The 14,806-nt window shown below is 42.9% G+C and overlaps 3 protein-coding genes across 4 annotated transcripts; all 3 read right to left on the reverse strand.

Moving 5' to 3' along the window:
• Window positions 1-127: 127 nt before the first annotated feature.
• On the reverse strand, window positions 128-2,844 carry SCL11 (scarecrow-like protein 30). 2 transcript variants are annotated; one of them, XM_008386724.4, is made up of 2 exons: window positions 2,582-2,844; window positions 128-2,471 (listed from the first exon to the last, which is right to left on the reverse strand). In XM_008386724.4, exon 2 carries the CDS (start codon window positions 2,360-2,362, stop codon window positions 344-346), a length of 2,019 nt encoding a protein of 672 aa, XP_008384946.1. In that variant the 5' UTR covers window positions 2,363-2,471; window positions 2,582-2,844; the 3' UTR covers window positions 128-343. The 2 variants fall into 2 exon arrangements, with proteins under 2 accessions (XP_008384946.1, XP_008384948.1); XM_008386726.4 differs by having other exon boundaries at window positions 2,609-2,772.
• A 705-nt stretch (window positions 2,845-3,549) lies between these two features.
• LOC139189232 (scarecrow-like protein 30) lies at window positions 3,550-6,093 on the reverse strand. The gene has a single exon (XM_070807770.1). It carries the CDS (start codon window positions 5,800-5,802, stop codon window positions 3,673-3,675), a length of 2,130 nt encoding a protein of 709 aa, XP_070663871.1. The 5' UTR covers window positions 5,803-6,093; the 3' UTR covers window positions 3,550-3,672.
• Window positions 6,094-9,171: 3,078 nt separating this feature from the next.
• Window positions 9,172-12,170, reverse strand: LOC103447524 (scarecrow-like protein 30). Its single transcript, XM_029089308.2, has one exon. The coding sequence runs from the start codon at window positions 11,452-11,454 to the stop codon at window positions 9,376-9,378; it is 2,079 nt and encodes a 692-aa protein (XP_028945141.2). The 5' UTR covers window positions 11,455-12,170; the 3' UTR covers window positions 9,172-9,375.
• Window positions 12,171-14,806: the final 2,636 nt, after the last annotated feature.

Raw genomic sequence — 14,806 nt, forward strand, 5'->3', positions numbered from 1 at the left:
CTTTCACGATAATTCGCATTTTTTTCTAACTGGTCGTATCGTTTGTCAACAAACTACAATTCTCACCATAAGTGATAAGTCATACTTTCTATCAAACTTATTTACCATGTGTGCTAGTATACCAATATTATAGCGTAACTAGTGCATTGAATATACACGTAGTAAATTATACGAAATTGATATACAAATTATAGGAAATTGATATACAAATTATAGGCAATTGATAAGAAGTTTGATCAAGCTCCATAGGCAGAGATGGATAAGAGAAAATTTAGAGTGAAAAAGAAGCTATAAGATATAATTCAAAGAGAAAACAAATTTTGGGCACCACATTGTGAAACTCCTAAGCAGGTTTCAAAGCAGAAAGAGCCATGACAATTCTTCCTTTCCATCCCTGCAGCATCCAGTGGCCATCTTCATCGATTCGAAAATCGTTGTGATAGCGCATCAACTTCAGCATAGCTTTCACTTTCCTCATGAGCTCCTGGTCTAGCGGCACCTGCTTGAACCCTGCCCGCTGATACCTAACCTGCCAATGCTTGTATGTCTCCGGCCTTTCAACTCGTTCGATCCCCTCGCATGCTATAACATTCATTATGTCTCTACCATATACTGCTCCTTCAAACATCAGCCGGTGTTCATCTTCGCGAGGAATAGTGGCCTCAAACATATCAAACAGCGAAGAGTAATGGAAGAGTGCTTCTCTGAACCGCTTGACAAAGAAGGGCGAATTGTATGTCCCGTTGACAACTCCGTGAATGAAAAGATCTGGATTTATTTTCTTGATCAAGTTAAGGACAGTGTCTCTCGGACTGCTCATCACGACTGTTTCATCAGGTATGTGCCTTAATCGGCGCATACAGTTAACAACAGTCAGCTCATTCCTGTCAACTTTAAGATCCTCAAATCGGATAGTTTCCCATTTCTGAGCAATGACATTATACTCAAATGGGACAACGAATCTCTTAGCATATTTTTCTAAGCGACGCATTGTCTCTTCAACCCTTTCAGTAGGTCGAAAACCTGGTTGGGGGAGCTCAATTGCTGTGAAACGAAGATTAGGAGGTCCACCACATCTCTCCGAGAGGCGTTGGATAAGGCATGGCCATTGGAAACCATACGAAATACCAAAATCAATAATGTGAAGCCTCGTAGCATTTTCCGCCAGTTTCATAATTGTTCTATTGGCGAAGAAGTACATCATCTTCATGAAAGGGCATGAAGTAATATACACCTGGTGAGCTTTTAAGATTTCGGTAGCTGGTGTCTGCGGACTTAAAAGAGGAGAATATGAGGGGGTTCTGGAGCCAGCCAACCGCGCCTCTAGGGCGTTAGCAAAGTAATAAGCTAATCTCTCGGTTGCCTCACCATAGGGAGAAGAGTGCTTCCTTATCTTCTTGATTAGTTCACTCGCTGTTTGCTGGTCATAGCTTGCCACAGCTTGTGCGCATTGAGTCAGCATTGTGCACAAATCTACTACTTCCCTGTTCTTATTCTTTGTCTTCGAGCGTGCTGCCTTAGAAACTTTTGGTTGCTTGTTGCACTTCAACTTCCCACTTCCGTCAGTTTTGACAGACTGATCATCAGAACAAGACTCAAACGCACGCCTCGCATCCTTATACAGCAAAACCTCATCAAACATTTCTTGTGGCTCGGGCCCATCAGCAGAAGCAGCCGACTGTTTGTTGCTTCTCCCTTCTTCTGTATAATCGCCATCCTCCCTCAGGTGATTTTTCTTTGACTTCAATCTATATGTTGAGTTGTAGGCATCCGATGAAGACTCAACCGGACAAGATTGGATATGAGAGATTTCTGAACCCGAAACCGAGTCTGTCCTAGCAGCAACACAGCCAATACTAATATGGCAACTCTCTTTGAAATCATCATCTGAGTTCTCAAAGCTTCGGTCCACCGGAAGAGGGGATTGACTGGACGAAGGGCCCTTCGGTTTAAGAACATCATAGAAAGATTTCTCGGCAGCTTGGAGGGCCAAGCAGTCCTGCAACATGCAGGGCTTACCCTCCAAATCTTCTTCCAAAAGAATATCGCTTATGTACTTGAGCACGGGATGATTGCAAACACTAATATCAAAAGTATCTCCATCTGAACCCGAGCTCGAAAACTCGGATTCACTTGGATGGTCTGAGTTGGGCGGAAGGAAAAGTGTATTGGTGGGTTCATGGTTCACTTGGAATCCATTTACAAGATTCTGGGACGAGCTCGAATCACTATGATTGTGGTCCAAGTTTGTTGGAAGAAAAATTGGATTGGTGGATTCATGATTTCCAAGATTTTGATTAGATCCCTGACCAACAGTGAATCTTTCCATGGGAACATAAAATCTTTCAAAAAGGGTATCCATAAAAACAATTAATTTAGCAGGAACTCGTCTGGTTTCTTAGATTTGAAGAACCTCAGCTGTGGTGTTGGAATTTTGGAAATGATGATCAGGAAGCTTTGGAAAGCAAGAACTGCAGCCAATTGAGAGAGAGAGAGAGAGAGAGAGAAAATATCAGCTAGCAGATTATGAACACAAATAAGATTAAACAAGAAAAAAAAAGAAGAGAATATCTAGACATACTGAAATTGGTTAAAACAGTGTGCTCACTTCTCTTCTCGTCCGAACGTTCAAATCCACTTCGCTGTAGTTGAGATTTGATTAGTTAGAATATCGCTCGAATGAAAATTAAAACCTGAAATTCTTCACTCTTTGTTCTGTATGTCTAAAATCAAAATGAATCAGAGCGTCAGTGGAGGGATATATAAACCTGTTCACAGTAATGAAACATTCATCTGGGGGAGGTCCTTCCTCCTAATATAGGACAAAATCAGCCGCCACCTTCTAAACAAAATGGGAAAAACCATATAGACATATATAGTGAAAAAGACCCTAAGCGTAAAGATGAACTGCACTTGGGCTAAAACAACAATATGTGTAAATCCGCGTGGGATTATTATTGTCTTAACTTTAAATATTCACCACGCTAATTTGTATTTTAATAGACGCTAACGGCTGACCATCTTTTTGATTAATTCATGGACGTTTGAAAATTAAAAAAGAACGTCTAGATATGCCTAGGCGCATATGCCTAAACCGTGACTCTCATTTAGACAGAAAATCGAGAACTTTCGTTTTGCATTTTATTTTTTCAATAAATTATAGGAGACTTGTTGAATACTTGAATAAATACTCATTATATGTTTGTTTTCCGTGTTTTCGATATGTTTTAATACTTTATAATCTACATGTCATTTTATTTGGCAATTTATGTATCCCAATACAATTATGTATTTTTTAAGTATAAATAGTTATTTATTTATATGTTAGGTAATAAATTTAATTAATTAAAAAAACCGCTAGGTCCTACCTAAACGCCTAGGCGCTAGCCCCTGCATAACGCCTGAGCAGCGCTTAGCGTATTTTAGAACCTTGTTTCGGCTGGAAACCACTTGCAATCGTGCTAACGTGTAAACAGCAATAGCAGCCTCCCTGCTGCTATTGACTAGTAACAGGTAAAAGTAAAAACATTTCCTTCAATTTAAACAAGATTTGAAAGGTAACATCCGTTTCTTCATTCAATATGTTGATTGAACCTAGTGAGTAAACGAGACGTACAGGAAATATTGAAGATACAAGAAAATACAGATTTTATGCATCACAAAGTGAAACTCCTACGCAGGCTTCAAAGCAGTAAGTGCTAAGACGATTCTTCCTTTCCATCCCTGCAGCATCCACTGGCCATCATCTTCAATTAGGAAATCACTATGATACCCCATCACCTTCGACATGGTCTTCACTTTCTTCAAGAGCGCTCGGTCTAACGGCAGCTGCTTGAACCCGATCCTCGCATACCTAGCCTGCCACTGCTTGTATGTCTCCGGCCTTTCAACTCTCTCCTGCCCCTCGCACGCTACAACATTTATTATGTCCCTCCCAAATATTGCTCTTTCAAACAACATTCTTTGTTCATCTTCGCGTGGAACAGTGGCCTCATACATATCAAAGAATGTGTAGAAGTGGAAGAGCGCCTGTTTGAACCGTGTGACAAAGGCGGGCGCATTGTATGTTCCATTGACAACTCCGTGCATGAAAAGGTCTGGATTGATTCTCTTGATCAAATTTAAGACAGCATCTCTTGGATTGTTCGCCATCACTGTTTCATCAGGAATTTGCTTCAACCGGTGCATGCAGTTAACCACGGTCACCTCATTTCTGTCAATACGAAAATCCTCCAATTGAATGGTTTCCCATTTCTTAGCAATGACATTGTACTCAAATGGGACATTATACCTCTCACAGTATTTAGTTAAGCGACGCCCCGTCTCTTCAATTATCTCGGCAGGTCGAAAGCCTGGTTGGGGAACCTCAATTAATGTGATACAAAGTTTAGGAGGCCCGCCAGTTTTCTCTGAGAGACTTTGGATAAGGCAGGGCCATTGCAAACCATAAGAAATGCCGAAATCAATAATGTGAAGCCTTGTCGCCTTCTCTGCTGTTTTCATAATTGTTCTGTTGGCAAAGAAGTGCACCATCTTCTTGAAAGGGCATGCAGTAACATACACCTGGTAAGCCTTTAAGATTTCGGCTTCTGGTATGTGCATCATTATAAGAGGGCAATATGACGGGTTTCTGGCACCAGCCAACCGCGCCTCTAAGCCATCAGCGAAGTAATGAGCTAATCGCTGGGTTGAATCACTGTAGGGCGAAGTGTGCTGCCTTATCTGCTTGAGTAGTTCATTTGCAGCTTGTTGGTCATAGCATGCCACAGCTTCTGCGCATTCAGTTAGCAGTTTGTACAGGTCTACTACCTTCCCGTTGCTGTTTTGTTTCTTTCCACGTGATGCTTTTGATCCTTTTGACTGCTTCTTATGCTGCAACATCCCATTTCCCTTGGATTGCGAAGGTTCATCATGAGAACAAGAGTCAGGTTCATGGTTCACACTCTGTAGTACCGTATCATATATTTCTTGCAGATCAGAACTGTCACAAGCAGCAGCTGACTGCTTGTTTCTTCTTCCTTCTTCTGTGTCATAGCCATCCTCCCGCTGATGATTCTTCTTTCCCTTTGATCCATTTGTTGAGTTGTAGCCATTCTTCGATGCCAAATTCCCAATCAGTTTGCAAGGACCTGGAGGCCACTGATCAGAACCTGAAGGCACTAACTGGTCCCTCTTAGGGTCAATGATTTCACAACTTTTTTTTGGAACGAACTTGATTCCTTCCTCTACAGAAAACGAATCCGGAACGTTAAGGGTATCCGATATAGGCTCAAAGAGTGAAGACTGGACATGACAGAGTTGTGAAACATCCCAACCACAGCCGCTATTAGCAGAAATATAGCCATTACTGCTATAAAAACTGGCAATAGAGCCATCACTGCTATGAAAACCGACATCGGAATTCTCAAAGCTTTGGTACACAGAAAAAGTGGGTTGGTTGAGTAAAGGAGGGTTTTCCGAATTAAGGGCATCATGAAAAGATTTTTCAGCAATTTGGAGGGCCAAGGATTGCTGCAACTTGCAGGCCTTACCCTCCAAATCTTCCTCCAGAAGAATATCACTTATGTACTTGAGCACAGGTTGATTGCAATCACTGATGTCGATATTATCAGCATCCGAACCCGCGCTCAAAGAAGTTCTTGAAACACTAGGATGATCTAAGTTGGATGGAAGGGAATTTGGGTTGGTGGATTCATGATTCTCTTTGAACCCATCTGCAAGATTCTCATCAGAACAGACTGAATTCGAGCCATTGCCGAATTCAAATCCTTCAGTGGGGGCAGAAAATCTTTCAATATCCATGAAAACAAACTATCTAGCAGGATTAGCTCAAAATTCTTAATTTTCAAGGCTCAAAAGTGATGAAATTTGGAATTGATAAATAAAAAAAGGAATTAAAGAAGGAAAAACTAAGAAATATTGCAGAGTACCTGATTACTTGTGGAACAGTACACTGATCAGACAGATGCTATTTTTTATTTTAAAATAAAATCTGCGGAAACATCATCATACTGCATATTTTAATGAAACTTCTGGCAAGGTCTGAATTCAAAAGTTTGACAAAGTCAGTAGTCAAATTTTAATAAAATTGCAGTCCATATAGATTATAGAGTAAGGCTGCTTTAACTCCTGTCATGGTAGGTGGGTGGTCAAGAGTCAATTGGACCATAAACATAAAAATCAACTTTGCAGGGGCCAATCAACAAATTAGGTAAGTCCTTGCCTGTCAATCTATACCTTTCCTGGGTTCCCAACATAATTTTCTATTCAAAGTTTTTGCAAGGGTGAAAATTGACCGTGTCAATTATAAGGTATGAAAAGATTGAAATTTGATTACAACCAATACAAAACAAATAAATAAAAATAAGGGTACTAAAAGTAAAACCTAGAAAATTCTAATCAGTCATATTTTGCTTCTGCTATGATGTAAGATCTCACATCAACTAACAGAGAGGGGATGATGTGCCTTGTATGTACATGCTCCCCTCCCTATAGCACGAGGCCTTTTGGGAACTCACTGGCTCTGGATTCCACAAGAACTCTAAAGTTAAGTGAGTTTGGGTGAGAGCAGTTCTAGGATGGGTGACCTCTCTGGGAAGTTCTCGTGCTGAAACCCAAAAACAAAATCGTGAGGGAATGGTAAGCCTAGAGCGGACAATATCGTGCTACGGCGGAGCTGAGCTGGGATGTGACAATTTGGTATCAAAGCCACTCTGCTGTTCGGTGCGGGTGTGCCGAGGAGGACATCGAGCCTTTAAGGGGGTGGATTGTGAGATTCCACATCACCTAGGGGATAGGATCCTATATGCCTTATATGTACATGCTCACCTCCCATTTGCAAGACACGTTTTGGGAACTCACTAGTTCTGGATCCCATACTAACTCAGAAGTTAAGTGACTTTGGGCGAGAGCAGTCCTATGATGGGTGACCCCCCGGGAAGTTCTCGTGCTGAAACCCAGAAACAAAATCGGGGGGTCATCCATCCTAGGATTGCTCTCGCCCAAACTCACTTAACTTCGAAGTTCTTATGGGATTCGGAGCCAGTGAATTCCCAAAACGCGTCTTGCAAGAGCCACTCTGTCATTCGGTGTGGGTGTGCCGAGGAGGACATCGGGCCCCTAAGGGGGTGGATTGTGAGATCCCACATCGTCTAGGGGAGAGGATCCTCTATGCCTTATATGTACATGCTCACCTCCCATTTGCAAGACGCGTTTTGGGAACTCACTGGCTTCGGATCCCATAAGAACTCCGAAGTTAAGTTAGTTTGGGCGAGAGCAATCCTAGAATAGGTGACCCTCCTGAGAAGTTCTCGTGCCGAAACCCAAAAACAAAACTGTGAAGGAATGGTAAGCCTATAACGAATAATATCGTTCTATGACCATATGAATTCACCAACAACTAGTATAACAATTTTTAGGTTTTTTTTTTCTGTTTAAGTTGCAATTTTCTTCATTGCTGCCATAGATTTTGGCTTTTTTAATCATTGATTATCAAGCTTTATAGAAGTTTGACACTTTGACTGCAGAGTTCTTTTTCTTTCTGAAGTAATAATTTGTATTTGATTTAGGGGTGGGCACGGGTCAGGCTAGGCCCAAATTTGAAGGGACAGGACCGGACCCAGGTGCAAAGGAGACGGGTCGGGCCGAGTCAAGGATTACATTTTCTTATATAGGAACTGGACTTTACCCGGCTCGGTTGAAACAGACCGGTTCAGGTCGGGTCCATGGGTCCTTGGTTTTTTTTATTTTTTTGAAAAATATAAAAAAACTGGAATTTACACAAATTGCATAGATTATGCAATAGGAAACCCAGATAATGCAAGAGGAAAGATTTTGAAAAAATTCCAATTCCAAAACCTATTTCCATATAAATCTTGAGCATAAACATCTCCGAACAAAGCAGATCAAGACTCAGTAGATCAATACTCACAACAGAAACCCAGATGATATAATCCACAGAAAATTGAAGCGCATAGTGAAATTAACAAAGTTTAAATATTTAGCAGATCATTAGGTATATAGGCATCACAAGAAATCCTTAATAAATACTAACAAATCTTGATATGAAAGCCCTAATACGAAGCTAAGAGTGACCTAACACACATTGAGAGATCAATACTCTTCTGCCTTAGCATCCTCAGCAGCAGTAGATTCAACTGCAGAGCTCGCAGTCTCGGACTCCGTGGCACCGTTTTGAGCAGCGAAAGCAACGACATTCCTGGACTTGATGGTGTCGAGCATGTGCTTGCTGATCTCCTTGGAGTAAACTTGCAGGATCTTAATCCCATCATCCTCAATAAGGGGAGGGGACGACGCACTCGAGACGACGAATGAGAGGTGACAAATCGAGAAGATGAGTGGTAGGGTGGCTGGGTTATGTAAGTCTGGGTCCTTAGGAAGTCAAATCGAGACGTTGAGAGAGAAGTGACAAATCAAGAAGATGGTGGTCGCCTGGGCGATCGTGCTATCGAGGTGGTGGAGGGAAGAGGACGACGCACTGGAGACGGCGAGAGAGACTCGATCGACAGAGTGAGAGTGACAGTTGAATTCGATAAGTTTGAGGACAAGCAAACTTAAAACCAACGATTTAGATTAGATGGAGAGATGATCTCTTCAATCTCATCCGTCCATTCTAACTACAAACGGGCCGGTCCAGGTACCCACGGTTCCTATACTTCAGGACTGGCCTGAACCAAAAATTTCAAAGGCTCATCCCTCCCTGTTTCTGTTTTTACAAAATAGGAACTGGCCCGTACCTTCCCCGAACCTTAATTACCCTCCCTGACCCACGGTTCCTGTACTCGTTTGCCCACCCCTAATTTGATTCACTGTTTTTAGGCATTCCCACATTTGGCGTTATGATTAGATTAGATTGGATAACACTGTAGATTCAAGAGTCCAAGCTGAAGGCAAAAGAGAGATTAGTTCTAAAAAGAGCATATCCCCAAATCCAATCCTACCAATTTATGGGAATTGAAAGGAATGAATTTCCTTAGTGACTAATCTACCGAATTCCCTCAACTTAGACAAAATGGAAAAGTACACTTGTATTTCTTACTTCAACGTACCTTAGGTGTAGTGAGTTATCCAATCCAATCCAATCCAATCGTAAACACTAAAATGTCCTAAGAATTTCAAGTCATAAGAAGAGTTAAGCGTTTAACAACCATATGTTGGCAAAAGAGTGTATTTATCAAGAACAGGTTCAAAATATTACATATCCAAGATCAAGCTCCCATAGGCAGCAATGAATAAATGAAAAATAAACAATAAACTCATAAAACCAAGAACAAAGCAGTATGCACACCCTTGTCCCTGGATGGAATATTACACAAAAAATTCAACAACAAAGAGAATAAAGATTGTAATAGTTGCCTAGGCCGGCACCCAAATTGAAAGAGCCAAGATAGTTCTTCCTCTCCATGACTGCAACATCCAGTTCCCGTCTTCGTCAATCCTAAAATCATCATGATAAGACTTCAACATTTTCTTCACTCGCTTCAAAAGAGCTTGGTCTAGTGGGAGCTGCTTGAACCCAGCCCTCACGGTCCGAACCTGCCACTGCTTGTATGTCTCAGGCCTTTCAACTCTTTCCAGTCCCTCACAAGCTACAACATTCACTATGTCTCTACCGTGAATTGCTTTTTCAAACAACTGACGCATTTCATCTTCGCGGGGAACAGTGGCCTCAAAGATATCAAAGAATGCAGAGTAGTGGTAAAGTGCCTCTCTGAACCGTGTGGCAAAGAAGGGTGCATTGTATGTCCCATTGACAACCCCATGAATGAAAACGTCTGGATTAATTTTCTTGATTAACTTCAGCACAATATCTCTTGGACTGCTTGCCATCACCGTCTCATCAGGTATATGCTTTAAACGGCACATACAATTGACCACAGTCAGCTCACTTCTGTCAATTTTAAGATCCTCAAATTTGATTGTCTCCCATTTCTGAGCAATGACATTGCACTCAAATGGAACATTAAATCTCTCAGCATATTTTTTCAACCGACGCGCAGTCTCTTCAACTCTTTCTGTAGGTCGAAAACCTGGTTGGGGAAGCTCAATTGCTGTGATACGAAGCTTAGGCGGTCCACCAGTTCTCTCCGAGAGATGTTGGATAAAGCAGGGCCATTGGAAACCATACGAAATACCAAAGTCAATAATGTGAAGCCTTGTTGCGTTTTCTGAGAGTTTCATAATCGTTCTGTTGGCCATGAAATTTGACATGAGTTTGAAAGGGGATGAAGAAATAAACACCTGATAACCTTTTAATATTTCAGCAGTTGATGTTTGTGTACCAACAAGAAAAGAGTACGTTGGGGTTGTGGCGCCAGCCAAGCGTGCCTCTAGGCCATCAGCAAAGTAATGAGCTAATCTCTGGTTTGCATCACCACAGGGGGAAGAGTGGTGCCGTATCTTCTGGAGTAGTTCACTTGCAGTTCGTTGGTCATAGTTTGCCACAGCTTGTGCACATTGGGTTAGCAATGTTCTCAAATCAACTATTTCCGTGTTGTTATTCTGTTTCTTTGAACGCGTTGTTTTAGCCCCTTTTGACTGCTTGTTACCCAGACGATGATGCCCATGACAGAGCAACACTTCATCAAACATTTCTTGCGGCGGCTCAGAGTCATCAGCAAAAGCAACTGGCAGCTTGCTGCTCCTCCCTTCTTCTGGATAATCAACATCCTCCCTTTGATGATTCTTTTTTCCCTTCAATATATTTGTTGAGTTGTACCCATCATTCTCCGGCCTCCTCACCAGTGTGCGAGTCCCCGGAGGCCACAGATCAGGACCTGGATGCATCAAGTGGTGCCTCTCCTGGTTAAAAGTTCCAAAACTTCCATTTGGGAGGAACTTGCTTGCTTCCCCTACACCTCCGAAATGCTCAGAACTTTGCGGCTCAGAAAGCAAATCCGAAACCAAAAGGTTATCCGATTGAGACTCAACAAGAGAAGATTGGAAATGGGAGGTTTCTGAAGAATCAAAACCCCATTCTGTCTTAGCAGCAATAGAGGAGCCATCACCGCTATGAAAACTCGGGGTGGAATCATCATCCGAATTCTCAAGGCTATGGGACAAAGGGGGTTGGTTTGGCGAAGGGGGACCCTTCGGATTAAGGACATCAAAGAAAGACTTCTCAGCAGCTTGGAGGGCCAAACAGTCCTGCATCATGCAAGGTTTACCCTCCAAATCTTCTTCCAGAAGAATATCGCTTATGTACTTGAGCATCGGATGATTGAAATCATTAGGGTCAATAGAATCTCCATCTGAACCAGCGCTCGAATAAGGGCTTGAATCACTAGAATTATGATCCAAGTTTGTTGGAGGGAAAATTGAATTGGTGGATTCATGATTCACTTTGAACCCATTTACAAGATTTTGATGAGGATAGACTGACCCAAAATTGAATCTTTCCATGGAAACATCATATCTTTCAAGAAGGGTATCCATAAAGTTTCAACTTTTCAACAATCCCAAATCAGATTTTTCAAATTTTCAAGAAACCCAACTGGGATGTGAGATTTTGGAACTGATTCTATGGAGAATTGAAAGTGAAATGAAAAATGGAATCTCGGTTATGAAGAACTCGACCCAATTGGGCAATTGAGAAAATACCCAGAAACAGATAGCAAGATTCAGACTTTGCACAAACCAGCGAACAGGTTATGAACAGGAAAATAAATTGAATTGAACACACAATAATTGAATAAATAAAAGCGGCTGAAACTTCTGGAATAACTAAGAAAGATAGCAGAGTATCTTACACCCGTGAAAACTCGTAAGGAGATCAGATACATTGACTGGACTCTGGAACTCTGTGTGTGTACATACATATATATACAGAGAAGAATATGCGTGCCTTATTTAAGAGAAAATAGGAGCTGGAGACCGACGAACCTTCTGGGAAGGGGGTTAAAAAGCAGGACAAGTCAGCCACCCCTTTTAAAAATGATGCACAGAAGAATATACATAAAAGATGATAACATGTAGCCAATCAGATTTGGACATTAGGGTTTTAGCGAGAGAGAGATAGAAGGATGTGGATCACAACTGCAAACCGACAAAGTTCCTCAATCCTTATGTGGTTTTAGGTTTAATTCCGGACTCTGGTAAATAACATGATAGTGATCAGGATAGACTGAAATGTGAGTCTCCTTAACTTTTGAAATGATGGACTGTCGTAGCAAAACTGCTTGCTGGTTCCTTTTATAAAAAAGGGAAAAAAAAGTCCATTCGTGATGGTCAAGTTACAATTTTCTTGGGTTCCCATTGTAGTTGTTTGTTCAACCTTAAAAAACTAACATAGTCAATCTCGGTGTCACTAACGATGTGTAGTCATACTTTTCATTTTTTTGGGAGTGATATTCACACACACATCTTATCTGTAATGCATCGTTATTACATTTTAATAATTGATATTCTTCAATTCATTTGATCTAAATAAAAGTAAAAAATTGAAATAGACATATGAGAAGTAAAAATAGGTGTATAGATAATACTAGGCTTTTGTGGAGCCAAAAATATTCACAGGGCGACACGTGGATTTTTGGACAAAAATGTCAAAAATACCCTTGCAGTACAACGAGGTTCCTACGCGCAAGCAGCGGGCAACCCTCTTTCAACCAAGACAGAAGTGCCCAAAATAGGTAACAATTCAAAGTCCATCTCATCAAATCCTTTCTACAAGGTAATTCCCAAACACATTCCTTTTAAATTATGTTAATTGGCTAATTAATGGGTTTATTGCCTAATTAACCCATTAATTGTCAATTAAACCATCCATTATATCCAAATAACTACAAAATACATCCAATTCAACCCTAAAACACCACATGGCCGGCTATCCCCATTTCAAAACCTAATCCATCACTTTTTCTACCTTTTTCACTATTTCTTCCTTTTTATTACCCAATAAATTCAAAAACCACCAAAACATTCATCTTATGTTTAATAGCCAAATAAATTGGCTAATTAAACCTAAATTAAACCTAAAAACCCTAGCCACCTCCTATCCCTATAAATATACTCCCATTCTCACCAAAAAGCTAATTCCAACACTTTGGCAAAAATTCCAAAATTCTCTAAACACTCTTTCTCTCTAAATTCTAACTTTGGCATCGGAGGTTCTTCGGCCAAAGCCCCCCCATTCATCGTGGGCGCGTGAGGCTCTTGGCCTTAACCTAAGGTGTTAATTGTTTTGTAGGTGCAAAATCATCCAAGATCGAGGAGGAAGAAATTTGCATCCACAAATTGGTGCTTTCATTGAGAGTTGAAATCCATACTCGTAGAAGACTCTCGCACAAAAAGGTTTTTTCTTTATTTTCTAGTCCATTTGAATATTTTTCATACGTTCTTATTATTAGAATTTTTTACTTGCAAAGGTTCTTTGATAAAACGTATAAGCAAAATATAATGGCTAGAAATTTAGAAAATTCCATAAGTGAAAATTCTAATATACAAGAAATGGGATTGCGGAGATCCGTTAGGCAAAATGCGACAATAAGGGGAGCGGCATCACCACCACAAGTTTCCACCATGGGAACCACCGCGGTGGCTACCTCGGTAGCCACCCACGGCGATGTCCATGGTGCCTTCACCACGGCCACCATGGGAACCACCGTGGTGGCTACTTCGGTAGCCATTCGTGGCGAGGTCCATGGAGCTTTCACCACGGCCACCATGTGAACCATCGCGGTGGCTACTTCGGTAGCCATTCGTGGCGAGGTCCATGGAGCTTTCACCACGGCCCGAGCCGTGCCATCCAAGGCTCACGGTACCAAGACCACGACCCAAGCCGTGTCATCCAAGTTTACGTGGACCCAAGCCCAAGCCTCGCATTCACATGCACCGCGCATTGAGCAGCCTGCTTCCGTCGAGCAGCCCACTCCCGTGGCCCAGCCTGCTCTCGTGACTCAGCCTGCTCCCGACGAGCAGCCCACTCCCGTGGTCCAGCCTGCTCCCGACAAGCAGCCCACTTCCGTGGTCCAGCCTGCTTCTGTCGAGCAGCCCACTCCCATGGCCCAGCCTGCTCCCGCCAAGCAACCTGCTCTCGCGGCCCAGCCTGCTCCTGCCAAGCAGCCTGTTCTCATGACTCAACCTGCTCCCGACGAGCAGCCCACTCCCGTGGTCCAGCCTGCTCCCGACAAGCAGCCCACTTCCGTGGTCCAGCCTGCTTCCGTCGAGCAGCCCACTCCCATGGCCCAGCCTGCTCCCGCCAAGCAACCTGCTCTCGCGGCCTAGCCTGCTCCTGCCAAGCAGCCTGTTCTCATGACCCAGCTTGCTCCCGACGAGCAGCCCACTCCCGTGGTCCAGCTTGCTTCCGTCGAGCAGCCCACTCTCAAGGCCCAACCTGCTCCTGCCAAGCAGCCTGCTCTCGTGACCCAGCTTGCTTCCATCGAGCAGCCCACTCCCGTGGCCCAACCTGCTTCCGTCGAGCAGCCCACTCCCGTGGCCCAGCCTGCTCCTACCAAGCAGCCTGCTCTCGTGGCCCAGCCTGCTCCCGACGAGCAGCCCACTCCCGTGGTCCAGCCTGCTTCCGTCGAGTAGCCCACTCTCACGGCCCAACCTACTCCTGCCAAGCAGTCTGCTCTCGTGACCCAGCCTACTCCCGACGAGCAGCCCACTCTCAAGGCCCAGACTGCTCCCGTGGCTTTCCAAGCAGCCCAAGTCAGCCCAAGACTATCTCAACCATCTGGACCTACTATCGAGCCGGGAGCATTCTCACCATATTTTTTAGCGGATTTGACATTTCCCAACTCAAATCTCGCGCCCGGAGTCTACCACTCTTCCACTGCCCAAGGAG

Source organism: Malus domestica, chromosome 11 (genome assembly GCF_042453785.1).
Source record: "Malus domestica chromosome 11, GDT2T_hap1".
Lineage (NCBI taxonomy): Eukaryota > Viridiplantae > Streptophyta > Magnoliopsida > Rosales > Rosaceae > Malus > Malus domestica.

Excerpts from the sequence above, each read along its gene's own strand:
- LOC139189232 (XM_070807770.1), bottom strand. The coding sequence starts at position 5,802 with ATGGATATTGAAAGATTTTCTGCCCCCACTGAAGGATTTGAATTCGGC.
- LOC103447524 (XM_029089308.2), bottom strand. The coding sequence starts at position 11,454 with ATGGATACCCTTCTTGAAAGATATGATGTTTCCATGGAAAGATTCAAT.
- SCL11 (XM_008386724.4), bottom strand. The coding sequence starts at position 2,362 with ATGGATACCCTTTTTGAAAGATTTTATGTTCCCATGGAAAGATTCACT.